Source organism: Aegilops tauschii, chromosome 7 (genome assembly GCF_002575655.3).
Source record: "Aegilops tauschii subsp. strangulata cultivar AL8/78 chromosome 7, Aet v6.0, whole genome shotgun sequence".
Lineage (NCBI taxonomy): Eukaryota > Viridiplantae > Streptophyta > Magnoliopsida > Poales > Poaceae > Aegilops > Aegilops tauschii.
This window is the reverse complement of record NC_053041.3, coordinates 81,018,507-81,046,438: the sequence shown is the minus strand read 5'-3', so window position 1 is coordinate 81,046,438 and position 27,932 is coordinate 81,018,507. Positions and strand designations below refer to the sequence as shown.

At 44.9% G+C, this 27,932-nt stretch overlaps 1 protein-coding gene across 2 annotated transcripts; it reads left to right on the top strand.

Annotated features, from left to right (window-relative positions):
• The first annotated feature begins 3,615 nt into the window (after positions 1-3,615).
• On the top strand, positions 3,616-7,304 carry LOC109777865 (sulfite exporter TauE/SafE family protein 3). 2 transcript variants are annotated; one of them, XM_020336421.4, is made up of 13 exons: positions 3,616-3,741; positions 3,848-4,062; positions 4,274-4,433; positions 4,921-5,121; positions 5,212-5,276; positions 5,373-5,400; positions 5,496-5,599; positions 5,691-5,777; positions 6,119-6,169; positions 6,264-6,485; positions 6,587-6,680; positions 6,769-6,909; positions 7,001-7,304. In XM_020336421.4, exons 2-13 carry the CDS (start codon positions 3,877-3,879, stop codon positions 7,084-7,086), a joined length of 1,425 nt encoding a protein of 474 aa, XP_020192010.1. In that variant the 5' UTR covers positions 3,616-3,741; positions 3,848-3,876; the 3' UTR covers positions 7,087-7,304. The 2 variants fall into 2 exon arrangements, with proteins under 2 accessions (XP_020192010.1, XP_020192011.1); XM_020336422.4 differs by having other exon boundaries at positions 3,625-3,741; positions 3,838-4,062.
• The last annotated feature ends 20,628 nt before the right edge of the window (positions 7,305-27,932 follow it).

The window sequence follows — 27,932 nt, the reverse complement described above, 5'->3', positions numbered from 1 at the left end:
ATAAAGTAAATGTACTGCTAGTTTACGGTGATTCGACCTGTTGGCTCTGCCAGAAAGAAAAAAACATGTCCAGATGGGTCACCAATCACTGCCACGTGAAGAGCTCACGGAGGACCATGCTGCAAGGAGAAAGGCATGCATGCATCATCAGGTCATCTTCAACGAAAGTCTTGTTGCTGTTGGTAAAATGTCTAGTTTATCAACCAAAAAGCTATGATACAAGTATCTTGCAAATATTGGTGTATCAAGAGGGGGGGGGGGGGGGGGGGGGGGGCAGTTGAGGATGCAGTACTACTCCCTCCAATCCATAATAATTGTCATAGATTTAGTATAAAATTGTACTAAATCGGAGATAATTAATATGAATTAGAGGGAGTACATGTTAGTACTAGCACATTGGTGTCGGATCGAGAGTGGCCTTAAGTGTTGCTACAAGTTTTTTTTTTTTGACAAAAATGTTGCCACAAGTTGTATGCTTGGCGACTAAGAACGGCACACAAGTTTGTTGGATTGTGGGCGTGACAACAGGAGAAGAGAAAATGACATGCATGCAACGAATGCACAGCGATCCTGAGGTAGAATCAAAGGAGCGAATTCCTCACACGTGCTTTTATTTTTGGTTTCTGATTTCTAAACTTTTATCTTTTAAGTGAAAAATTCAAATTAAGTTTTGTTTTCGTATTTGTATTTCTAGTTACGCGGGCTTTCAAATAAGATTCATTTTGAATATGTTTTAACAAATTTTAAAAATAAATGTTAAATTTTAACTACTAGAACTTAGTACGAGCGATTGATAAAATCATGATTTTTTTGGTTACGTCCGACAGAAAAAATGTCTTAAAATTTTATCTACAAAACTTGGTAAAAATGAGCAAGAAAATCGCAAGTTCCAGTTAAAAACTCGTAAGTTTCAATGATCGAAACTTCAAATTTACTATGCTCTCGTGTGTGATCTAACTATTTCGCGAATCGCAAGGCAATCGAGCGGCCCGGCAGGGCTTGGTAGGTGTGTGCCCCCCGGACGTCTTAAAGCGATCTCAAACGCCCGGACGGACAGACTTGTCACTGGCTAGACAATAAATTTGACCCACCTGGGCGCCTCAAATCAGCCTCAAACACCTGGGCTGTCCAGCACCTCTCATATCCAGCCAAGCTGCGCGACCACGTCAACGGACGCGTTCACGAACATCATATAGGGTGCCTGATTTGACAAGTCCAGTTGTAAATGCTCCAAGGCTCGGGTCTCTCGGCACTTCAGAAGCAAGCAATAATGGGCAGCGTAGTAGTATCCAATGGACAACTGAAACGAAACAATCGATTGGTCATAGAACTTCACACGCACGCATGCTGCCGCCGTGTTTGGCCAGTGTTAATGTGCAGTGCAATTTGTCGATACACAACCGGCGGTAGGGATGTTTGCAGCCTGGAAGTACCAGCTTTAGCTGAGTCGCCTGCGTTGATGCGTGCGCAAGGGTGCTGCTGCTGCTGCTGACGGTGATCCGGTGCTCCAACTCCATGGCCAAACTGAAGCTGCGTGTCCACGCCAACGTGCTGAAATCCGCTACGACGTCTCAACTGTAATCAGTCGTAGAGGCAGGCCGCGCCTCTTGGCATATACTTCCTCCGTTCCGTTTCACAACGTAGTACGCATTTGATTTTTCATCAAAAGTCAAATAGGTCTATGTTTGAACAAGTTTATAGAATAAACTGTCGATAGTCCTAAAAACCTTTCGATAGCTAAAACACAAAATAAGTAAAATATAGAAATACCCTCCATAACGAGTCTAGCGATACATGATTTTATATTGTACTCTCTCTGTAAACTGATATAAGATCTTTTAGATCACTAAATATAAGATCTTTTAGATCACTACTTTAGTGATTAAAAAAATCATATATTAGGTTACAAGAGAAGTATTGTGGATGTTAATACATTTTTCTTTAAACTTGGTCAGACGTAGACATGTTTAACTCTCAGACAACAAAATATGCACGACATTTTGAAATAGAGGGAGTACTTCTTTTATATAGATACTTGAACCACAACAGTATAAAACAGCATTCACGCAACAACTTGACCATTTTATACATGAATAATCAACCAGAGGAAGTTTCTACGGGAAAGAATCATCATCTATTAACTTCAGACATTTCATGTCGTTTTGGCTTCGACAATTTTTTTGCAAAAACTCTTCTGATTTTTAGTAGTATGTAACAATAGTACAAAGATCCTGATGAGTAAATCGCCAAAAAAAATTCTCATAAGCAACAAAAATTACAAGCAGGTCCATGAACCACTTAACAACGACTATAAGAACTCGTACGAGCTAAAGGCGCGCCACCGTCATTATCCTCTCTCACCAGAACCAGACACCCTTGTTGAAGTTGACAGTCGGGGAGTAGTTGTGCTAAACCCACAAAGATCCAGCTAGCATCGTCACCGACAAAGGAAAACGTAGATTAGAAGGACCATGCTTGCAAACACACCAATGATAATGAGGGTCGGCCAAATCTAGACAGATATACTGGAGACCAACGTTGACCGAATACAAATCCCTCGAAAACACAACCCCACATGCCCTCTGACAGCGCTAGGTGCACTGTCATGGCAGGGATAGGGAGGGCAGGGCATTATTCTACATCTGAGATGTCACCACTGCCTTGTCGGCCCGACTAGTGCACTAAAATTACCAAATGAAAAGATTAATTCGACCCCCCCCCCCCCCCCCCCCGAGGCAAGGGACTACGGTCCGTCGCACCTCAAGACCCTTAGAGACAATGTGGGCAGGGAGGATCGACATCGCGCTGGTTAGAGGGGCGAAAACCCTAGTCACCTTTTAGAAAGGGTGGGGGGGGGGGGGGGGCTATTTGTGAGTAGTAATACTCTACAAACTAAAAGGAAACTAGAACATATGGCAGTCCACCAATTGGACTTTGATAGGTAGGTTGAAATTAGTGGCAAAATTAAAATAAGTCTCATTCGACAGTGCTTATATGCAATCTCCGTGTATGATTTTTTTCTAGAACCTACTGAATTTATTCCGTGTCATGAACATTGATTAAATCCTAGATAGTTTAACGGATTTGAACAACAACTTTGCTTTGGTAACCCCCCCTCCCCCCCCCCCCCCCCCCCCCCCGAAATGTTTACGATTTTCAATGCATATTAAAGGTGAAGATTAGAAGGTACCCCTTCAATAAAAAAAGAGAATAGAGTATTTTCCATCAAATCAATTTATTCAATACATTTAATCTGCAAACTAATATGATGCTCCCTTCATCCCAAAATAAATAGTAAGTTGCACTAAATCAGCGACACTTATTTTGTTGTAAAATGTACTAAAACTAAATCGGCGACATTTATTTTGAAACAAAGGGAGTAATAGCCTTTTACGCAACTTTAAGATTTGTGCAAACTTTAAAGGGGCGTATCGAATCAAAACTCGGATATCTCAAAATAGAATAATTAACGTGCATCGTACGAACACAATTACTAGTGACACAAGTAACCGCATTTTGTATGATTGATTGGTGGGTCAAATCAATAGTACTATTCAATTATTTTGCATCCGCGTTGTCGGATGATCTCCATATCTATGGTCGTTGGACCTCTCCGTCGCCACCGGAAGTCATTAATAATCTCCACCCGTCCTCTCCTCCTACTTCCGCTCGGCGGCTCTTGCAGCTCGCTCACCCTCAAATCTCCTTAATAAATCGCTCATTGACCCTGCTCCTGCACAGGTACGCAAAGATTTCTGAGAAGATCACTGAATTTCGTCGTGATCTCTCTGCTTTTTTCGCGGTCAAAAACAGTATACATTGACTGTGCGCCCAAAGAATTTTGCAGATTTGCAGGGGAGGGGAGGGGGGCAAGAAATGGGGATGAAATGGCACGTCGTCGCGGTGCTGGGCGTGGCCTGCACTGTGGCCGCCGCCGTCGCCGCCGACAGGGGGCTGTCGTTCGCCGGCGCCGTGGCGCCGCCGGAGGAAGCGAGCTACCTGCGCAAGCTGGCCAGCTCCCTGTGGCAGAGTGACGGAACCGCCTACCACCACGTGTGGCCGGTAATAACTGAAGCCTCTCTTGTGTGTTAATTTCGAGCTGTATTCATCCAGTTTTCAGAGAGTATACCTGTAGGCTAGTTTCAGTTGAGCTGACTCCTTTGATGGTTATGAGTTCTGACCCATTCTGCACTTATCATTTTCACACATGAGTCGCTATTAATTGAGATGGCTTGTTAATTTTGTTGATTCTTATCTGGTCCTTTTTATGTAGCCCATGAAACTTGGGTGGAAAATTGTGTTGGGGTCATTCATTGGATTCTTCGGGGCAGCGTTCGGCAGCATCGGCGGCGTAGGTGGCGGTGGGATCTTCGTGCCGATGCTGACCCTGATCATCGGCTTTGATCCCAAGTCGTCCGCGGCGATGTCAAAATGTGAGGATTCAGTTCATCTTCATGCTATTATTTTTCTTATTATTTATCCATGTATTCTTATTCTTGATTTAGCTTCAGACTGTATTATTTGCAATGAAGCCCTGCATATCTTACTAAGGAATTCGGTGGAAATATCTGGAGTCATTCATTTCTCCTCGTTTGCTATGCATGGATTTATACGTGCATACATGGGCCACTTAGGCTAAAACACTTATTCTGCGCATTATGTCACTATAAACCAGCTTGTAATAAAAAAAATAGTTACATGTCCTTTTCTTCGACACTATAAACAGAAAAACAAAATTGTCCTAAAGAATTCTATAATTTAAAGTGCAAGGTATATCTCAAATGTATTCCTTTGATTGAGCACTATATCTATCATAATATAAAAGGTGAAAATAGAAAATTCATCATGAGAGAACGTACCTTTGGAAGATTTATTAGGTTCACGATTGTTTCAGAGAATTGATAATGTACTCTGCCACAGGTATGATCATGGGCGCTGCCGTGTCAACTGTGTACTGTAACCTCAAGCTGAAGCACCCAACATTGGACATGCCAGTGATAGATTATGATCTAGTCCTGCTCATACAGCCCATGCTGATGCTAGGGGTCAGCATTGGGGTTATCTGCAATGTGATATTCCCTGACTGGCTCGTCACCGTCCTCTTGATCATTCTCTTCATAGGTGCTCAGACATTGCCCTGAAACTGCAGCAAACGTCAATCCTGGCTGTGATTGTAGCTGACCTCAGAATAATTTTCGAAATATATTTCAGTTACTTCAACTAAAGCTTTTCTGAAGGCTATCGAAACATGGAAGAAAGAGACGATAATCATAACGGTAAAAAAAAAATCCTGGATAGCTGTACTTTTTGTTTTGACATCACATTAGGCATTAGGGATACCGATAACCCCTTTCATCTGGTTATTGGTTCAGGAGGCAGCAAAACAATCGGAACAAACCAGTAAGTGACCAATAAACCCAACAATTCATCATTTATTAAGCGCGGAAAAATGTTGCTTCGTTTTCCGCGTGATCTAATGCTGCAGCTGTCTGCAGGTGAAGAACAGGAGTACATGCCCCTGTCTGCAGGACTTGACGCCGCATCTCCGTCTGAAATTCTGTCAGATCATGATCGAAATGAAACCCCATCTGACAAAGAGGTGAAATAAAAACCAATGAACATTACATTCCCTGGCCTTAGAAGCAATCATCTTAAGGACTCATAAGACTAGAGCTGGTCTGATACTGCAGGTATCCATTTGGAAGAATGTTTACTGGAAGGAGGTTGGCCTTCTTGCCTTCGTTTGGGTAGCATTCCTCGTGCTTCAGGTCGCTAAGGTGTGAAACTCAACTGCGATATGAAATTATAATAACATGAATTCCAGGATAATTATGAAGTGCTTTTAGTTTTCAGTGATCAGTTGCTTTATTGAAGATCGATTCTTCCTTTTTACAGTACCAAGCTGTGCACTTGTGTGTTCAGTTTCCCTGTTGCCTATGGCATCCATAATAGTATTCAATAATCTAGTTCAGGTTGAACAGAAAGATATCTAAATGGAAAACTACTACATGCAACTCATGTTATTACAAAAAAATAGATGTTGTATATGAAATTACATCCGGAGAAATGGTAATATCGACAGTAACAACTGGCTTATGTTAATTCTTCATGTTTGCAGAACTACATGGCAACTTGCTCCATCTGGTACTGGGTTCTGAACTTACTCCAGGTACTGACTGTACCGATTTTCTTCACCTCGGTATTCAACAATAGCGCATACAAAATGGATCCGTAGTTCATTTACATGTTGGATACGTGTGCAGATCCCTGTGTCTGTTGGGGTGGCCATGTACGAAGCAGTAGGTTTGGTGCAGGGGAGGAGGGTGATATCATCAAAGAGGAATGAGCAGAACAGCCTGAGAGCCCATCAGCTTTTCGTATACTGCTTCTTGGGCGTTACCGCTGGTGTCGTCGCCGGTCTGCTTGGCGTCGGTGGGGGCTCCATCATGGGGCCTCTCTTCCTGGAGCTCGGTGTCCCTCCGCAAGTAAATCGATCTTTTGTTTGCTCATTTTAAGAACTTTATGGTTTCTACTATCTATTTATCACATGTTTTCGAAATGTTTGTATTCTGTTGAACGTCCCCAGGTCGCAAGTGCCACCGCCACCTTCGCGATGATGTTCTCATCTTCCATGTCCGTCGTAGAGTACTACCTCCTGAACCGGTTCCCTGTGCCATATGGTACTAGTACTACCTCTATTTTTTCTGATATATCTTCCCATGATTATCTAGCACTTGTTACTTATTCTCTGAAATGAAACCTGTGCAGCTGTCTACTTGACCATCCTGGCATTTTTCGCTGCGATCGTCGGCCAGAGGGTTGTGAGGAAGCTAATTGATCTGCTAGGGCGGGCGTCGATCATCGTCTTCATACTGTCCTTCATGATCTTCATCAGCGCGCTCTCTCTAGGTACCAGGTTTCCCTCCCCTCACTCTCAGTGCAAGTGTGCAACCCTCACATGGTTTCGAACCGAACATCAGGCCATGAAATTTTTGTGCAGGCGGAGTCGGCATCTCCAACACGATCCACAAGATCGAGCGGCATGAGTACATGGGATTCGAGAACATCTGCAAATACGAGGCATAGGAAGTCGTAGCCTGTGGGCGTGCATGAACAGCGTGATGTATTGTGCAGTATCAGTGGACATGTCAAGGTGAACAAGGCTGGAGCTCAGGATTCCACGGGTGGTTTAACAAGGTGAACAAGGCTTGGAGTATTCCAAAGTCCATGCAAATTGCAAATTGTAAGAGCTAAACTATAAATTGTAAATTGTTACAAGTAAAGTGTTCGAATTTAGAGTTTAATCTCGCCCCCTTCCTCCTTCTCTGCATTGCTTTTTTTCCTTTCATGAAATCACTCAATTTTCTTTTGCGTAGAGCAACCATTCTTTAGTGTAGTCCAAACCCCCCTTTTTTGGGAATCAAAAAAACAATTTAGCGATAAATTCATACAAGAGGGGGGGGGGGGGGGGGGGATGCGTGTACAAAGCCTTTGCGTCTTGCAAAATATTATCGAGCAAGCAATCGTACAAGCATCAACATAACTTCTGTTTTCTATGGTGAAGGGAATGATCGGGCGAAACGTCATTTTCAGTAACTTACTGTAGCATTTACGTTTATTGTGATTGCTATGTCTAAAATTTCATGAAGTTAAACACCCTTTGTAACATTTCCAATTTACTACCAAATAGTCTTGTTTATCTTTTTTTAGAGGATTGTTTAGCTTTTTTTTTAGGGGAAGGGGATTGTTTAGCAAAAACCATGAGAAAACAACATCAATAAATGGAAAAGCTCAACTATTTAAGGATCCCAACACGAGGGGGTGCCGACCACGCTAGGCCAGACCTTTTTTTTAGGGGTTAAGCCAAGTTTTATTACTCAAAGGCCACATGGTGTAGGATACAAAACGGATCATGGGGAGTGCCAAACCAGACGTGGCGTCCCTGATCTAAAGATTGAGCAAACTTGGCTAACCTATTGGCATCCCTATTCGCGGCTCTGCCTTCAAAAGTTATATTACAATTAAGCAATAAAAGACGTTGTCTAACCTCACTAATTATGGCTCCATGATCTCCTCGGCTTGCTTTCTGGATATCTTCAACCACCTGCTTGGAATCAGAAGCGAGCACCAAATTTTGCAGCATCAAATCTTGTGCAAGAGACAGACCTTCTCGGCATGCAATAGTCTCCAAAGCCGCCGGGTCTGTTATTCCATGTATGACTAGCGCAGAGCTACCAACATAGTTGCCTGAGCTATCCCTACAGCTATCCCTACATACTGCCGCTGCTGCACCCCGTTTGTGAAGTTTGGAGACCGCTACATCTACATGAATCTTTGAAAAACCAGAAGGTGGTGCCTTGGGGCGACCTGTGGCTCCTCTTGACGGAGGAATAGTCCTTTCGAGTCTCTTCGGCAATAGCTCAAGGTCAACCAGAAACCTGTTAATGAATTGATGTGTCGAAGACGGGCTCTGGTAGATTTCTTTGTAAATTGCCTAACGACGAGCCCACCATATAGCCCAAAGAGTGATTGCTAGGCGAACAAAAGCGGCATGAGATAATGTATCGATCATCGAAAATAACCATTGTTTCGCGCTAGGCTCCGTGGTTTCACATAAATGTTCCGCCAATTCTCCATCCACCAAGGCCCATATGCACCTTGACATCAAACACTCAAGCAAAGAATGCCTCCATGAGTTCTCTGCACCACACATGTGCTAGATGGCGCCATCTTCCTATGGGCTCGTACATCCTCTGTGGGCAATGAGTGTTTAGCAAGTCTCCATAGGAGCATCCGTATCTTCCCTGGAACTGGAGTTTTCCATGGCATTTTCCATGAGTCCGCGTCTCGCTCATTGCTCGAGGAACCAGCAGCTCCATCAAGCCAGGCCTCCCTTCTGAATTTCTTGTCCAACAACATTCTATAGGCTGATCTTACTGAAAAGCAGCCATTTTTCTCAAAGAACCAGGACCATGTATCATGTATGTTTGTAGTACACAGAGGTATACTTAATATGGATGGAATATCAATTGGGAGGCAAATTTCCTCAAGTCTGTCCATGTCCCAAACCGCCGCTGCTTGATCAATAAGTTCGGAAACATTAGCCGGCGGATTGTTCTCACGACTCCCGTATGGTCTCAACATCTCCTTCCTCGATATCCAGTTGTCTGACCAGATGTTGGTACTTTCTCCATTGTCAATTCTCCTTATTAGGCCCTCTTTCAGTATGTCACGACCTTCAATAATCGCACGTCAAATTTGGCTCGGATGACTACCCAACTTTGCATTAAGAATACAATCATTGGAAAAATAAACACTCTTGAGGATTCTTGCACTCAGCGAATCTGGGCATTGAAGAAGCCTCCATGCTTGCTTTGCTAGTAGTGCCAAGTTGAATAACTCAAAATCTTTAAAGCCCAAGCTACCCATACTTTTAGGTTGGGTCATTGATTCCAAGGACACCCAATTTGGTTTGCGACGTCCATCTTTGCTGCCCCACCAAAATTTACGGATTAACATATTCAAGTGCTCACACAATCCCCTAGGCAACTTAAAATAGGACATAGAAAAAACTGGTATTGCTTGGGCTATCGATTTGACCAACACTTCCTTGCCTGCCGATGATAAAGTTTTCTCAATCCATCCCTGAACTTTGCTCCATAAATAATCCTTTAAATATTTGAAAGCCCCATTCTTTGAAGCCCCCACTTATGTCGGCATACCAAGATATTTGGCACTCAATGCCTCACTTGGCACTTGCAGCAAGGTCTTTATCTCCTGTCTCACACTATCAGGACAACCCTTACTAAAAAATATTGAAGACTTCTCATTGTTTATCCCTTGCCCCGATGCTTGGCAATAAGTGTTCAACACCTGGTTTACCTCATTAGCCCCATTTGTGTTAGCCTTGAAGAACAACAGGATGTCATCAGCGGATAGTAAATGGTTTACTGGCGGAGCTGTAGTAGCAACCTATATCCCATTCAGATTGGAGGACTCATCAATAGATTTTAAAAGGCACTAAAGGCCCTCTGCTGCTATCAAGAATAAATATGGGGAAATTGGGTCCCCGTGACGTATTCCACATGAAGGTTGGAACTCTTGTAACTTCTTACCATTAAATAACACGGAAAATTTGACTGTCCTTACCAGGCCCATAACAATCTCAACCCACCTTTCTGTGAATCCTAGCTTCAACATTATTGCTTGGAGGTAATCCCATTCGACTCTATCATAGGCTTTCATCATATCAAGCTTCAGTGCACAGTACCTGTTTTCTAGCTGCTTTATTCCTCTTCATAAAATGTAAGCACTCATATGCAGTTATTATGTTGTCTGTGATAAGTCTGCCTGGGACAAAAGCAGATTGTTCCTCTGAGATGATGTCAGGTAGCACCACCTTCAATCTGTTGGATATAACCTTGGATGCAATTTTATATAAATCATTGCAGAGAGATATGGGCCTGAACTGTGTTAAAGACGATGTTTTTTTTAAGGAAATATGCCCTAGAGGCAATAATAAAGTTGTTATTTATATTTCCTTATATCATGATAAATGTTTGTTATTCATGCTAGAATTGTATTAACCGGAAACTTAGTACATGTGTGAATACATAGACAAATAGAGTGTCACTAGTATGCCTCTACTTGACTAGCTTGTTCATCAAAGATGGTTATGTTTCCTAGCCATAGACATGTGTTGTCATTTGATGAACGGGATCACATCATTAGGAGAATGATGTGATGGACAAGACCCATTCATTAGCTTAGCATTGTGATCATTACAGTTTTATTGCTACTACTTTCTTCATGACTTATACATGTTCCTCGGACTATGAGATTGTGCAACTCCCGAATATCCGGAGGAACACTTTGTGTGCAATCAAATGTCACAACGTAAATGGGTGATTATAAAGATGCTCTACAAGTGTTTCCGAAGGTGTTTGTTGGGTTGGCATGAATCAAGATTAGGATTTGTCACTCCGTGTATCGGAGAGGTATCTCTGGGCCCTCTCGGTAATGCACATCACTATAAGCCTTGCAAGCAATGTGACTAATGAGTTAGTTGCGGGATGATCCATTACGGAATGAGTAAAGAGACATGCCGGTAATGAGATTGAACTAGGTGTTGAGATACCGACGATCGAATCTCGGGCAAGTAACATACCGATGACAAAGGGAACAATGTATGTTGTTATGCGGTTTGACCGATAAAGATCTTTGTAGAATATGTAGGAACCAATATGAGCATCTAGGTTCTGCTATTTGTTATTGGCCGGAGATGAGTCTCGGTCATGTCTACATAGTTCTCGAACCCGTAGGGTCCGCACGCTTAACGTTCTGTGACGATTTGTATTATGAGTTATGTGATTTGATGACCGAAGTTTGTTCGGGGTCCCGGATGAGATCGGGGACATGACGAGGAGTCTCAAAATAGTCGAGACATAAAGATCGATATATTGGACGACTATATTCGGACATCGAAAAGGTTCCGAGTGATTTGGGTATTTTTCGGAGTACCGGAGAGTTACGGGAATTCGTATTGGGCCTTAATGGGTCATACGGGAAAGGAGAGAAATGCCTCAAAGGGTGGCCGCACCCCTCCCCATGGACTGGTCCGAATTGGACTAGGGAGGGGGGCGCCTGTTGGGGATCGTTGCAGAAATTAAAAAATTTCTACGCATCACCAAGATCAATCTATGGAGTTTACTAGCAACGAGAGGGGAGTGCATCTTCATACCTTTGAAGATCGCGATGCGGAAGCGTTGCAAGAACGCGGATGAGGGAGTCGTACTCGTAGCGATTCAGATCGCGGTGGATTCCGATCCTAGCGCCGAACAACGGCACCTCCGTGTTCAACACACGTGCAGCCCGGTGACGTCTCCCGCACCTTGATCCAGCAAGGAGGAGGGAGAGGTTGAGGAAGAGGGCTCCAAGAGCAGCACGACGGCGTGGTGGTGATGGAGTGGCAGTTCTCCGGCAGGGCTTCGCCAAGCTCATGCGGAGGAGGAGAGGTGTTGGGGAGGGGAGGGGCTGCGCCTTGGATGTGGTGCTGCAGCTCTCCCTCCACCCCTCTATTTATAGGGAGAAGGGGAAAGGGGGCCGGCCCCTCTAGATGAGATCTAGAGGGGGGGCGGCGGCCAAGGGGGAGGGGGCTTGCCCCCCAAGCAAGGGGGCGCCCCCTTTAGGGTTCCCCCCAACCCTAGGCGCATGGGCCCTAGGGGGGATGGCGCCCAGCCCACTTAGGGGCTGGTTCCCTTCCACATACAGCCCATAGGGCCCTCCGGGGCAGGTGGACCCTCCCGGTGGACCCCCGGAACCCCTTCGGTGGCCCCGGTACAATACCGGCATACCCCCGAACACTTCCGGTGACCGTATGATGACTTCCCATATATAAATCTTCACCTCCGGACCATTCCGGAACTCCTCGTGACGTCCGGGATCTCATCCGGGACTCCGGACAACATTCGGTAATCACATAGAAATCTTCCTTATAACCCTAGCATCATCGAACCTTAAGTGTGTAGACCCTACGGGTTCGGGAATCATGCAGACATGACCGAGACAGCTCTCTAGCCAATAACCAACAGTGGGATCTGGATACCCAGGTTGGCTCCCACATGTTCCACGATGATCTCATCGGATGAACCACGATGTCGAGGATTCAAGCAATCCCGTATACAATTCCCTTTGTCAATCGGTAGGTTACTTGCCCGAGATTCGATCGTCGGTATCCCAATACCTCGTTCAATATTGTTACCGGCAAGTCACTTTACTCGTTCCGTAATGCATGATCCCGTGACTAACTACTCAGTCACATATTGAGCTCATTATGATGATGCATTACCGAGTGGGCCTAGAGATACCTCTCCGTCATACGGAGTGACAAATCCCAGTCTCGATCCGTGCCAACCCAACAGACACTTTCGGAGATACCTGTAGTGCGCCTTTATAGCCACCCAGTTACGTTGTGACGTTTGGTACACCCAAAGCATTCCTACGGTATCCGGGAGTTGCACGATCTCATGGTCTAAGGAAATGATACTTGACATTAGAAAAGCTTTAGCAAACGAACTACACGATCTAGTGCTATGCTTAGGATTGGGTCTTGTCCATCACATCATTCTCCTAATGATGTGATCCCGTTATCAATGACATCCAATGTCCATGGTCAGGAAACCGTAACCATCTATTGATCAATGAGCTAGTCAACTAGAGGCTCACTAGGGACATGTTATGGTCTATGTGTTCACACATGTATTACGATTTCCGGATAACACAATTATAGCATGAACAATAGACAATTATCCTGAACAAGGAAATATAATAATAACCATTTTATTATTGCCTCTAGGGCATAGTTCCAACAGTCACCCACTTGCACTAGAGTCAATAATCTAGTTACATTGTGATGAATCGTACACCCATAGAGTTCTGGTGTTGATCATGTTTCGCCCGTGGAAGAGGTTTAGTCAACGGATTTGCGACATTCAAATCCGTATGCACTTTACAAATATCTATGTCTCCATTTTGAACATTTTCACGAATGGAGTTGAAGCGGCGCTTGATGCGCCTGGTCTTCTTGTGAAACCTGGGCTCCTTGGCAAGGGCAATAGCTCCAGTGTTGTCACAGAAGAGAGTCATCGGCCCCGATGCATTGGGAATAACTCCTAGGTCGGCAATGAACTCCTTCATCCAGATTGCTTCATGTGCTGCCTCCGAGGCTGCCATGTACTCCGCTTCACATGTAGATCCCGCCACAATGCTTTGCTTGCAATTGCACCAGCTGACTGCCCCACCATTCAAAATATACACGTATCCGGTTTGTGACTTAGAATCATCCAGATCTGTGTCGAAGCTAGCATCGACGTAAACCTTTACGACGAGCTCTTCGTCACCTCCATAAACGAGAAACATATCCTAAGTCCTTTTCAGGTACTTCAGGATGTTCTTGACCGCTGTCCAGTGTTCCATGCCAGGATTACTTTGGTACCTTCCTACCAAACTTACGGCAAGGTTTACATCAGGTCTGGTACACAGCATGGCATACATAATAGACCCTATGGCCGAGGCATAGGGGATGACACTCATCTTTTCTCTATCTTCTACCGTGGTCGGGCATTGAGCCGTGCTCAATCTCACACCTTGCAATATAGGCAAGAACCCCTTCTTGGACTGATCCATATTGAACTTCTTCAATATCTTGTCAAGGTATGTACTTTGTGAAAGACCTATGAGGCGTCTCGATCTATCTCTATAGATCTTGATGCCTAATATGTAAGCAGCTTCTCCAAGGTCCTTCATTGAAAAACACTTATTCAAGTAGGCCTTTATGCCTTCCAAGAATTCTATATCATTTCCCATCAATAGTATGTCATCAACATATAATATGAGAAATGCTACGGAGCTCCCACTCACTTTCTTGTAAACACAGGCTTCTCCATAAGTCTGTGTAAACCCAAACGCTTTGATCATCTCATCAAAGCGAATGTTCCAACTCCGAGATGCCTGCACCAGCCCATAGATTGAGCGCTGGAGCTTGCATACCTTGTCAGCATTCTTAGGATCGACAAAACCTTCCGGCTGCATCATATACAATTCTTCCTTAAGGAAGCCGTTAAGGAATGCCGCTTTGACGTCCATTTGCCATATTTCATAATCGTAGAATGCGGCAATTGCTAACATGATTCGGACGGACTTCAGCTTCGCTACGGGTGAGAAGGTCTCATCGTAGTCAACTCCTTGAACTTGTCGATAACCCTTAGCGACAAGTCGAGCTTTATAGATGGTAACATTTCCATCCGCGTCCGTCTTTTTCTTAAAGATCCATTTATTTTCTATCGCTCGCCGATCATCGGGCAAGTCTGTCAAAGTCCATATTTTGTTTTCATACATGGATCCTATCTCGGATTGCATGGCTTCAAGCCATTTGTTGGAATCTGGGCCCGCCATTGCTTCTTCATAGTTCGAAGGTTCACCGTTGTCCAACAACATGATTTCCAGGACAGGGTTGCCGTACCACTCTGGTGCGGAACGTGTCCTTGTGGACCTACGAAGTTCAGTGGTAACTTGATCATGATCGTCATGATTAACTTCCTCTCTAGTCGGTGCAGGCACCACAGAAACATTTTCTTGTGCTGCGCTACTTTCTGGTTCGAGAGGGGTCATCTCATCAAGTTCCACTTTCCTCCCACTTACTTCTTTCGAGAGAAACTCTTTCTCCAGAAAGGACCCGTTCTTGGCAACGAAGATCTTGCCTTCGGATCTGAGGTAGAAGGTATACCCAATGGTTTCCTTAGGATATCCTATGAAGACACATTTTTCCGACTTGGGTTCGAGCTTTTCAGGTTGAAGTTTCTTGACATAAGCATCGCATCCCCAAACTTTAAGAAACGACAGCTTAGGTTTCTTTCCAAACCATAATTCATACGGTGTCGTCTCAACGGATTTCGACGGAACCCTATTTAAAGTGAATGCGGCAGTCTCTAAAGCATAACCCCAAAATGATAGCGGTAGATCGCTAAGAGACATCATAGATCGCACCATATCCAATAGAGTGCGATTACGACGTTCGGACACACCATTACGCTGAGGTGTTCCAGGCGGCGTGAGTTGTGAAATAATTCCACATTTCCTTAAGTGTGTGCCAAATTCGTGACTCAAATATTCCCCTCCACGATCTGATCGTAAGAACTTTATTTTCCTGTCACGTTGATTCTCAACCTCACTCTGAAATTCCTTGAACTTTTCAAAGGTCTCAGACTTGTGTTTCATTAAGTAGACATACCCATATCTACTTAAGTCATCATTGAGGGTGAGAACATAACGATAGCCACCGCGAGCCTCAACGCTCATTGGACCGCACACATCAGTATGTATGATTTCCAATAAGTTGGTTGCTCGCTCCATTGTTCCGGAGAACGGAGTCTTGGTCATTTTGCCCATGAGGCATGGTTCACACGTGTCAAATGATTCATAATCAATTGACTCCAAAAGTCCATCTGCGTGGAGTTTCTTCATGCGTTTGACACCAATGTGACCAAGGCGGCAGTGCCACAAGTATGTGGGACTATCATTATCAACCTTACATTTCTTGGCATTCACACTATGAATATGTGTAACATCACGTTCGAGATTCATTAAGAATAAACCATTGACCAGCGGGGCATGACCATAAACATATCCCTCATATAAATAGAACAACCATTATTCTCGGATTTAAATGAGTAGCCATCTCACATCAAACGAGATCCAGATACAATGTTCATGCTCAAAGCTGGCACTAAATAACAATTATTGAGGTTTAAAACTAATCCCGTAGGTAAATGTAGAGGTAGTGTGGCGACGGCGATCACATCGACCTTGGAACCATTCCCGACGCGCATCGTCACCTCGTCCTTCGCCAGTCTTCGCTTATTCCGCAGCGCCTGTTTTGAGTTACATATATGAGCAACCGCACCGGTATCAAATACCCAGGAGCTACTACGAGTACTGGTAAGGTACACATCAATAACATGTATATCACATATACCTTTTGTGTTGCCTGCCTTCTTGTCTGCTAAGTACTTGGGGCAGTTCCGCTTCCAGTGACCGTTTTCCTTGCAATAAAAGCACTCAGTCTCAGGCTTGGGTCCATTCTTTGTCTTCTTCCCGGCAGCTTGCTTACCGGGCGCGGCAACTCCCTTGCCGTCTTTCTTGAAGCTCTTTTACCCTTGCCTTTCTTGAACTTAGTGGTCTTATTCACCATCAACACTTGATGTTCGTTTTTGATCTCCACCTCCGCTGATTTCAGCATCGAATATACCTCAGGAATGGTTTTCTCCATCCCCTGCATATTGAAGTTCATCACAAAGCTCTTGTAGCTAGGTGGAAGCGACTGAAGGATTCTATCAACGACCGCGTCATCCGGGAGATTAACTCCCAGCTGAGACAAGCGGTTGTGCAACCCAGACATTTTGAGTATGTGTTCGCTGACGAAACTATTCTCCTCCATCTTACAACTGTAGAACTTGTCAGAGACTTCATATCTCTCGACCCGGGCATGAGCTTGGAAAACCATTTTCAGCTCTTGGAACATCTCATATGCTCTGTGCTGCTCGAAACGCTTTTGGATCCCCGGTTGCAAGCTATAAAGCATGCCGCACTGAACCAGGGAGTAATCATCAACACGTGTTTGCCAGGCGTTCATAACGTCTTGGTTTGCTGGGACGGGTGCTTCACCTAGCGGTGCTTCAAGGACATATGCTTTCTTGGCAGCTATGAGGATGATCCTCAAGTTCCGGACCCAGTCCGTATAGTTGCTACCATCGTCTTTCAGCTTGGTTTTCTCTAGGAACGCGTTGAAGTTGAGGTTGACATTAGCGTGGGCCATTTGATCTACAAGACATATTGTAAAGATTTTAGACTAAGTTCATGATAATTAATTTCATCTAATCAAATTATTAATGAACTCCCACTCAGACAGACATCCCTCTAGTCATCTAAGTGATACATGATCTGAGTCAACTAGGCCGTGTCCGATCATCACATGAGACGGACTAGTCATCATCGGTGAACATCTTCATGTTGATCGTATCTTCTATACGACTCATGTTCGACCTTTCGGTCTCTTGTGTTCCGAGGCCATGTATGTACATGCTAGGCTCGTCAAGTCAACCTAAGTGTATTGCGTGTGTAAATCTGGCTTACACCCGTTGTATGCGAACGTTAGGACCTATCACACCCGATCATCACGTGGTGCTTCGGAACAACGAACTTTAGCAATGATGCACAGTTAGGGGGAACACAATTCTTGAAATTTTTAGTGAGAGATCATCTTATTTAGGCTACCGTTGTTCTAAGCAAATAAGATATAAAACATGATAAACATCACATGCAATCAAATAGTGACATGATATGGCCAATATCATTTTTGCTCCTTTTGATCTCCATCTTCGGGGCGCCATGATCATCATCGTCACCGGCATGACACCATGATCTCCATCATCGTGATCTCCATCATCGTGTCTTCATGAAGTTGTCTCGCCAACTATTACTTCTACTACTATGGCTAACAGTTAGCAATAAAGTAAATTAATTACATGACGTTTCAGTTGACACGCAGGTCATAAATAAATTAAGACAACTCTTATGGCTCCTGCCGGTTGTCATACTCATCGACATGCAAGTCGTGATTCCTATTACAAGAACATGATCAATCTCATACATCACATATATCATTCATCACATTCTTCTGGCCATATCACATCACATGACACATGCCGCAAAAACAAGTTAGACGTCCTCTAATTGTTGTTGCAAATTTTTACGTGGCTGCTATAGGTTTCTAGCAAGAACGTTTCTTACCTACGCCAAAACCACAACGTGATATGCCAATTTCTATTTACCCTTCATAAGGACCCTTTTCATCGAATCCGATCCGACTAAAGTGGGAGAGACAGACACCCGCTAGCCACCTTATGCAACTAGTGCATATCAGTCGGTGGAACCTGTCTCACGTAAGCGTACGTGTAAGGTCGGTCCGGGCCGCTTCATCCCACGATGTCGCCGAATCAAGATAAGACTAGTAACGGCAAGTAAATTGACAAAATCGACGCCCACAACAACTTGTGTTCTACTCGTGCATAGAAACTACGCATAGACCTAGCTCATGATGCCACTGTTGGGGATTGTTGCAGAAATTAAAAAATTTCTACGCATCACCAAGATCAATCTATGGAGTTTACTAGCAACGAGAGGGGAGTGCATCTTCATACCTTTGAAGATCGCGATGCGTAAGCGTTGCAAGAACGCAGATGAGGGAGTCGTACTCGTAGCGATTCAGATCGCGGTGGATTCCGATCCTAGCGCCGAACAACGGCACCTCCGCGTTCAACACACGTGCGGCCCGGTGACGTCTCCCGCACCTTGATCCAGCAAGGAGGAGGGAGAGGTTGAGGAATAGGGCTCCAAGAGCAGCACGACGGCGTGGTGGTGATGGAGTGGCAGTTCTCCGGCAGGGCTTCGCCAAGCTCATGCGGAGGAGGAGAGGTGTTGGGGAGGGGAGGGGCTGCGCCTTGGATGTGGTGCTGCAGCTCTCCCTCCACCCCTCTATTTATAGGGAGAAGGGGAAAGGGGGCCGGCCCCTCTAGATGAGATCTAGAGGGGGGGCGGCGGCCAAGGGGGAGGGGGCTTGCCCCCCAAGTAAGGGGGGCACCCCCTTTAGGGCCCCCCCAACCCTAGGCGCATGGGCCCTAGGGGGGATGGCGCCCAGCCCACTTAGGGGCTGGTTCCCTTCCACATACAGCCCATAGGGCCCTCCGGGGCAGGTGGACCCTCCCGGTGGACCCCCAGAACCCCTTCGGTGGCCCCGGTACAATACCGGCATACCCCCGAACACTTCCGGTGACCGTATGATGACTTCCCATATATAAATCTTCACCTCCGGACCATTCCGGAACTCCTCGTGACGTCCGGGATCTCATCCGGGACTCCGGACAACATTCGGTAATCACATAGAAATCTTCCTTATAACCCTAGCATCATCGAACCTTAAGTGTGTAGACCCTACGGGTTCGGGAATCATGCAGACATGACCGAGACAGCTCTCTAGCCAATAACCAACAGTGGGATCTGGATACCCAGGTTGGCTCCCACATGTTCCACGATGATCTCATCGGATGAACCACGATGTCGAGGATTCAAGCAATCCCGTATACAATTCCCTTTGTCAATCGGTAGGTTACTTGCCCGAGATTCGATCGTCGGTATCCCAATACCTCGTTCAATATTGTTACCGGCAAGTCACTTTACTCGTTCCGTAATGCATGATCCCGTGACTAACTACTCAGTCACATATTGAGCTCATTATGATGATGCATTACCGAGTGGGCCTAGAGATACCTCTCCGTCATACGGAGTGACAAATCCCAGTCTCGATCCGTGCCAACCCAACAGACACTTTCGGAGATACCTGTAGTGCACCTTTATAGCCACCCAGTTACGTTGTGACGTTTGGTACACCCAAAGCATTCCTACGGTATCCGGGAGTTGCACGATCTCATGGTCTAAGGAAATGATACTTGACATTAGAAAAGCTTTAGCAAACGAACTACACGATCTAGTGCTATGCTTAGGATTGGGTCTTGTCCATCACATCATTCTCCTAATGATGTGATCCCGTTATCAATGACATCCAATGTCCATGGTCAGGAAACCGTAACCATCTATTGATCAATGAGCTAGTCAACTAGAGGCTCACTAGGGACATGTTATGGTCTATGTGTTCACACATGTATTACGATTTCCGGATAACACAATTATAGCATGAACAATAGACAATTATCCTGAACAAGGAAATATAATAATAACCATTTTATTATTGCCTCTAGGGCATAGTTCCAACAGTCACCCACTTGCACTAGAGTCAATAATCTAGTTACATTGTGATGAATCGTACACCCATAGAGTTCTGGTGTTGATCATGTTTCGCCCGTGGAAGTGGTTTAGTCAACAGATTTGCGACATTCAAATCCGTATGCACTTTACAAATATCTATGTCTCCATTTTGAACATTTTCACGAATGGAGTTGAAGCGGCGCTTGATATGCCTAGTCTTCTTGTGAAACCTGGGCTCCTTGGCTAGGGCAATAGCTCCAGTGTTGTCACAGAAGAGAGTCGTCGGCCCCGATGCATTGCGAATAACTCCTAGGTCGGCAATGAACTCCTTCATCCAGATTGCTTCATGTGCTGCCTCCGAGGCTGCCATGTACTCCGCTTCACATGTAGATCCCGCCACGATGCTTTGCTTGCAATTGCACCAGCTAACTGCCCCACCATTCAAAATATACACGTATCCGCTTTGTGACTTAGAATCATCCAGATCTGTGTTGAAGCTAGCATCGACGTAACCCTTTACGACGAGCTCTTCGTCACCTCCATAAACGAGAAACATATCCTTAGTCCTTTTCAGGTACTTCAGGATGTTCTTGACCGCTGTCCAGTGTTCCATGCCAGGATTACTTTGGTACCTTCCTACCAAACTTACGGCAAGGTTTACATCAGGTCTGGTACACAGCATGGCGTACATAATAGACCCTATGGCCGAGGCATAGGGGATGACACTCATCTTTTCTCTATCTTCTACCGTGGTCGGGCATTGAGCCGTGCTCAATCTCACACCTTGCAATACAGGCAAGAACCCCTTCTTGGACTGATCCATATTGAACTTCTTCAATATCTTGTCAAGGTATGTGCTTTGTGAAAGACCTATGAGGCGTCTCGATCTATCTCTATAGATCTTGATGCCTAATATGTAAGCAGCTTCTCCAAGGTCCTTCATTGAAAAACACTTATTCAAGTAGGCCTTTATGCCTTCCAAGAATTCTATATCATTTCCCATCAATAGTATGTCATCAACATATAATATGAGAAATGCTACGGAGCTCCCACTCACTTTCTTGTAAACACAGGCTTCTCCATAAGTCTGTGTAAACCCAAACGCTTTGATCATCTCATCAAAGCGAATGTTCCAACTCCGAGATGCCTGCACCAGCCCATAGATTGAGCGCTGGAGCTTGCATACCTTGTCAGCATTCTTAGGATCGACAAAACCTTCCGGCTGCATCATATACAATTCTTCCTTAAGGAAGCCGTTAAGGAATGCCGCTTTGACGTCCATTTGCCATATTTCATAATCGTAGAATGCGGCAATTGCTAACATGATTCGGACGGACTTCAGCTTCGCTACGGGTGAGAAGGTCTCATCGTAGTCAACTCCTTGAACTTGTCGATAACCCTTAGCGACAAGTCGAGCTTTATAGATGGTAACATTTCCATCCGCGTCCGTCTTCTTCTTAAAGATCCATTTATTTTCTATCGCTCGCCGATCATTGGGCAAGTCTGTCAAAGTCCATACTTTGTTTTCATACATGGATCCTATCTCGGATTGCATGGCTTCAAGCCATTTGTTGGAATCTGGGCCCGCCATTGCTTCTTCATAGTTCGAAGGTTCACCGTTGTCCAACAACATGACTTCCAGGACAGGGTTGCCGTACCACTCTGGTGCGGAACGTGTCCTTGTGGACCTACGAAGTTCAGTGGTAACTTGATCATGGTCGTCATCATTAATTTCCTCTCTAGTCGGTGCAGGCACCATAGAAACATTTTCTTGTGCTGCGCTACTTTCTGGTTCGAGAGGGGTCATCTCATCAAGTTCCACTTTCCTCCCACTTACTTCTTTCGAGAGAAACTCTTTCTCCAGAAAGGACCCATTCTTGGCAACGAAGATCTTGCCTTTGGATCTGAGGTAGAAGGTATACCCAATGGTTTCCTTAGGGTATCCTATGAAGACACATTTTTTCGACTTGGGTTCGAGCTTTTCAGGTTGAAGTTTCTTGACATAAGCATCGCATCCCCAAACTTTAAGAAACGACAGCTTAGGTTTCTTTCCAAACCATAATCTTTATATACGTGGCCAGGGGGCACCCCATAGACACAGAAGTTGATCATTGATCTTTTAGCCGTGTGCGGTGCCCCCCTCCACCATAATCCACCTCGTTCATATCGTAGCGGTGCTTAGGCGAAGCCCTGCGTCGGTAGCATCATCATCACCATCATCACGCCGTCGTGCTGACGGAACTCTCCCTTGAAGCTCTGCTGGATCGTGAGTTCGTGGGACGTCACCGAGCTGAACGTGTGCTGAACTCGGAGGTGCCGTGCGTTCGGTACTTGGATCGGTTGGATCGTGAAGACGTACGACTACATCAACTACGTTGTCATAACGCTTCCGCTTACGGTCTACGAGGGTACGTGGACGACACTCTCCCCTCTCGTTGCTATGCATCACCATGATCTTGCGTGTGCATAGCAATTTTTTTTAAATTACTACCACTAGTAGAAAAAGGGTCAAATGTCAAGCACATTAGTGCCGGTTTGCTTTTGAGCCGGCACTAATGTGTGCATTAGTGCCGGTTCCAACGGCTAGCCAGCCGCTTTCATTAGTACCGGTTCGTGGCCGACCTTTAGCACCGGTTCGTGCCACGGATCGGTACTAAAGTGAGTGGTGGCAGGATGTTGTCAGTCCGGGGCCCCTCCAGCACCTTTAGTACCGGTTCATGGCATGAACCGGTGCTAAAGGTCGTCCTACATAAACCCTTCGTCCACCCGAGCTCGCTCTGTTCTTCCCCTTTCCCCTCTCCTGTCTGTTCTTCCCCTCTTCCTCTCGAGCTCATCACACATTTTGCCCAAAATTTGTCAAGATTTGAAGGCCCCCATCCATTCAAATGATCACAAAGGTTAGCAACTTTGTCCTTTCATCTCTCATTGCTAGATTAGCTCTTGCAATGCTTTGTATAGTGATTAATTTATGAGTTTAGTAATTTGGTAGAAAATATATGTGCTAGTATTTGATTTATATGCAATTTGTGGTCAAAACTAACACTTAGTTTGCATATGTAGGTGTGGTTTACTTAGTGCCTTCTAAATCTCCGTCGTAACCACAGTCGATCGCCTGCACCGTTCCGTCGCCGGCACCACCTTGTGGTGAGCCTCTTGTTCATGAATGTTTTACATTACCAAATTGATGTTTGTGTGATTTGGATATATAGTTACTCGTATAATTATCTTACCCGTACGTTGTTTGTTATACATAGTGCCATGGTTTTGATATCCGTCCCCGTCGGCCCTCGTCCTTGTTATGATTCGGACGTGGTATATTCTCTTTTAAAACTAGTTGTTGCATTTCGTGTTTATGACAAATTATGCCCATCAAGTTGACATAGATATTTTTGTCTAGGAGGTTTGTGAACCGGAAATTCCAACCGACCCTATTGTCGAGAGGTTAAATTTAGTTGAAAGAGAAAACGAGTATTTGAAAGAAAAATTGAAAAGAATTGAGGGGGAGAAGATGGAATTGGAGTTGCATGTTGCCGATGTCGTCGATGATCACAAGATCAAGATGGAGAAAATGCGCTTGAAGATTAGAAAGATTAGAAAATATGCCATTGATAGTGAGGCTTGGTATCATTATGCTGTTGGATCAATTGTTACCTTAGTCGCGATCTTGATCGCATTTGTTGTTGCATTTAAATTCTTTAGTTAGAGAGTTATTTGTTTGTTGCATTTAAGTCTTGTATGAACTTGTATTAATTTGGTCTATTCGGTGTTGTGTAATGAAGATGAGCCGACAATGGATGTACGATGACCGATGCTCTCCCGAGTTCATTAATGGCGTGCAAACTTTTCTGCTTGCGGCTGAGGCAAACAAGCGGGCGGATAGTTTTATGCTTTGTCCATGTTTAGTCTGTAAGAATGATCACAATTACTCTACGTCAAGAACCATTCACGTCCACCTGTTTAAGTCCGGTTTCATGCCCCACTATAATGTTTGGACCAAGCACGGAGAAAGAGGGGTTATGATGGAAGACAATGAAGAAGAAGAGGACGACGACTGCTATCCTGGCCATGGGTTCCCTGAATACGATGATACATCAATGGGGGAAGAAGCTGAGCTGGCAATGCGGGAAGAAGCTGAAGAAGAGGCATCAGATGAGCCCGCTGATGATCTAGGTCGGGCCATTGCCGATGCAAAGAGAAACTGCGCAAGTGATTTGGAGAAGAAGAAGTTGCAGCGCATGTTAGAGGATCACAAGAAATTGTTGTACCCGAATTGCGAAGCTGACAAGAAAAAGTTGGGCACCACACTGGAATTGCTGCAATGGAAGGCAGAGAATGGTGTATCTGACAAGGGATTTGGAAAGTTGTTGGTAATGATAAAGAATATGCTTCCAAAGGACAACGAATTGCCCGAGAGTACGTACGAAGCAAACAAGGCTGTGTGCCCTCTAGGGTTAGAGGTGCAGAAGATACATGCATGCCCTAATGACTGCATCCTCTACCGCGGTGAGTACGAGGATTTGAACGCTTGCCCGGTATGCGGTGCATTGCGCTATAAGATCAGGCGCGATGACCCTGGTGATGTCGAGGGCGAGCGCCCCAGGAAGAAGATTCCTGCCAAGGTGATGTGGTATGCTCCTATAATACCACGGTTGAAACGTTTGTTCCAAAACAAAGAGCATGCCAAGGCGATGCGATGGCACATAGAAGACCGTAAGAAAGACGGAAAGTTGAGAGTACCCGCTGACGGGTCGCAGTGGAGAAAAATTGAGAGAAAGTACGGGAAGGAGTTTGCAGATGACGCAAGGAACGTATGGTTTGGTCTAAGCGCAGATGGCATTAATCCTTTTGGGGAGCAGAGCAGCAACCATAGCACCTGGCCTGTGACTCTATGTTTGTATAACCTTCCTCCTTGGTTGTGCATGAAGCGGAAGTTCATTATGATGCCAGTGCTCATCCAAGGCCCTAAGCAACCCGGCAACGACATTGATGTGCACCTAAGGCCATTAGTTGAAGAACTCTTACAGCTGTGGAATGGAACAGGTGTACGTGCGTGGGATGAGCACATGGGGGAAGAATTTGACCTAAAGGCCTTGCTGTTCGTGACCATCAATGATTGGCCTGCTCTCAGTAACCTTTCAGGACAGACAAACAAGGGATACCGCGCATGCACGCACTGTTTGGATGATACCGACAGTATATATTTGGACAATTGTAGGAAGAATGTGTACCTGGGACATCGTCGATTTCTTCCGAGCAGGCATCCCGTAAGAAAGAAAGGAAAGCATTTCAAAGGTGAGGCGGATCACCGGACGAAGCCTCGCCACCGTACTGGTGCTGATGTACATGATATGGTCAAGGATTTGAAGGTAGTCTTTGGAAAGGGTCCTGGCGGACAACCTGTTCCGAATGACGCTGACGGACGCGCACCCATGTGGAAGAAGAAATCTATATTTTGGGACCTGCCCTATTGGAAAGATCTAGAGGTCCGCTCTGCAATCGACGTGATGCACGTGACGAAGAATCTTTGCGTGACCCTACTTGGCTTCTTGGGCGTGTATGGGAAGACAAAAGATACACCTGAGGCACGGGAGGACCAGCAACGTATGCATGGAAAAGACGTCATACATCAGGGTCATGCCAGCTACGCTCTTACCAAAGAAGAGAAGGAAATCTTCTTTGAATGCCTGCTCAGTATTAAGGTACCGTCTGGCTTCTCGTCGAATATAAAGGGAATAATAAACATGGCAGAGAAAAAGTTCCAGAACCTAAAGTCTCATGACTGCCAGGTGATTATGACGCAACTGCTTCCGGTTGCACTGAGGGGGCTTCTACCGGATAACGTTCGATTAGCCATTGTGAAGCTATGTGCATTCCTCAATGCAATCTCTCAGAAGGTAATCGATCCAGAAATCATACCAAGGTTAGAGAATGATTTGGTGCAATGTCTTGTCAATTTCGAGTTGGTGTTCCCACCATCCTTCTTCAACATCATGACGCACGTCCTAGTTCACCTATGCGAAGAGATTAACGTTTTGGGTCCTGTATTTCTACACAATATGTTCCCCTTTGAGAGGTTCATGGGAGTCTTAAAGAAATATGTTCATAACCGTGCTAGGCCAGAAGGAAGCATCTCCAAGGGCCATGAAAATGAGGAGGTCATTGAGTTTTGTATTGAATTTATTCCTGACCTTAAGCCGATTGGTGTTCCTGAATCGCGGCATAAGGGCAGACTGGATGGAAAAGGCACGCTAGGAGGGAATCAAAAAATATGTATGGATGGACATTCTCTCACTAAAGCACACTACACAGTTATACAAAATTCCGCCTTGGTGGCTCCGTATATGGACGAACACAAGAATTTTCTACGCTCCAAACACCCAGAGCGGTCTGATGACTGGATTACACCTGAACAAACCAGGAGTTTCGCCGGCTGGTTGCAGACACGTACCATGCATGACGCCTCTATTGAAGATGACCTGTACTCGCTGTCCCAGTTACCATCTTCGAATATAATGACTTTCAAAGGGTACGAGATAAATGGTAATACATTTTACATGATCGCCCAAGATAAGAAACCAAAACAGTGGTGTCCGCTTTGATGCAACAACCAAGACGGGAAAGGAAACATATTATGGTTACATAGAGGAGATATGGGAACTTTACTATGGACGTGGTTTGAAGGTCCCTTTGTTACGGTGCAAATGGGTCAATATGACACGATATGGGGTAATGGAAGACCCGCAGTATGGAATGACAACAGTGGATCTCAACAATCTTGCGTATGCAGACGAACCATTCGTCCTAGCTAATGATGTGGCACAGGTTTTCTATGTGAAGGATATGTCTACCAAGCCGAGAAAAAGAAAAGATAAGGAAGCGAATGCATCATACGATGAGCCAAAGCGCCACATAGTTCTTTCTGGGAAGAGAAACATCGTGGGAGTGGATGACAAGACAGACATGTCAGAAGATTATGAAAATTTTGATGAAATTGCTCCATTCACAGTGAATATTGACCCGAGCATCCAGTTAAATGATGAAGATTTTCCATGGCTACGGCGCAAAGGGACACACGCGGAGAAAAAGTTTCACACCCAAAGATCTGGGAAGTGATCGGCTTCACTATCATCACTTTCTTCTGTGTTTCACACCCAGGAGGGACTCTCTGTAATAGTTAGGGTAGTTATGTGTTTTGGCATTTGAAACGCGAAGAAATTTTATGTGCAAACAAATTCTTTCATGCATTTACTGATTTTTTCAGCTAAATGACCCTGAAATTGAAAAGCATTTCAAATGAACTCAGAAAAGGTTGAAAGTTGGCATGGTATCATAATTTCACCCACATAGCATGTGCAAAAAAGTAGAGAGGGTTACCGCAAAAACTGGATGCACTTCGTGTACAAAATGGACAATCTCTTTCGAAGTATCAGGGTTTCGGACGAAAACTCATCCGTTACAAAGGCATTTCATTTTTTAAATAACCTAAGCATTACCAAATTGAATATAATGATAAAACACACTAATATTAAACATAAGAAAAGAGAATCACTGAAAAA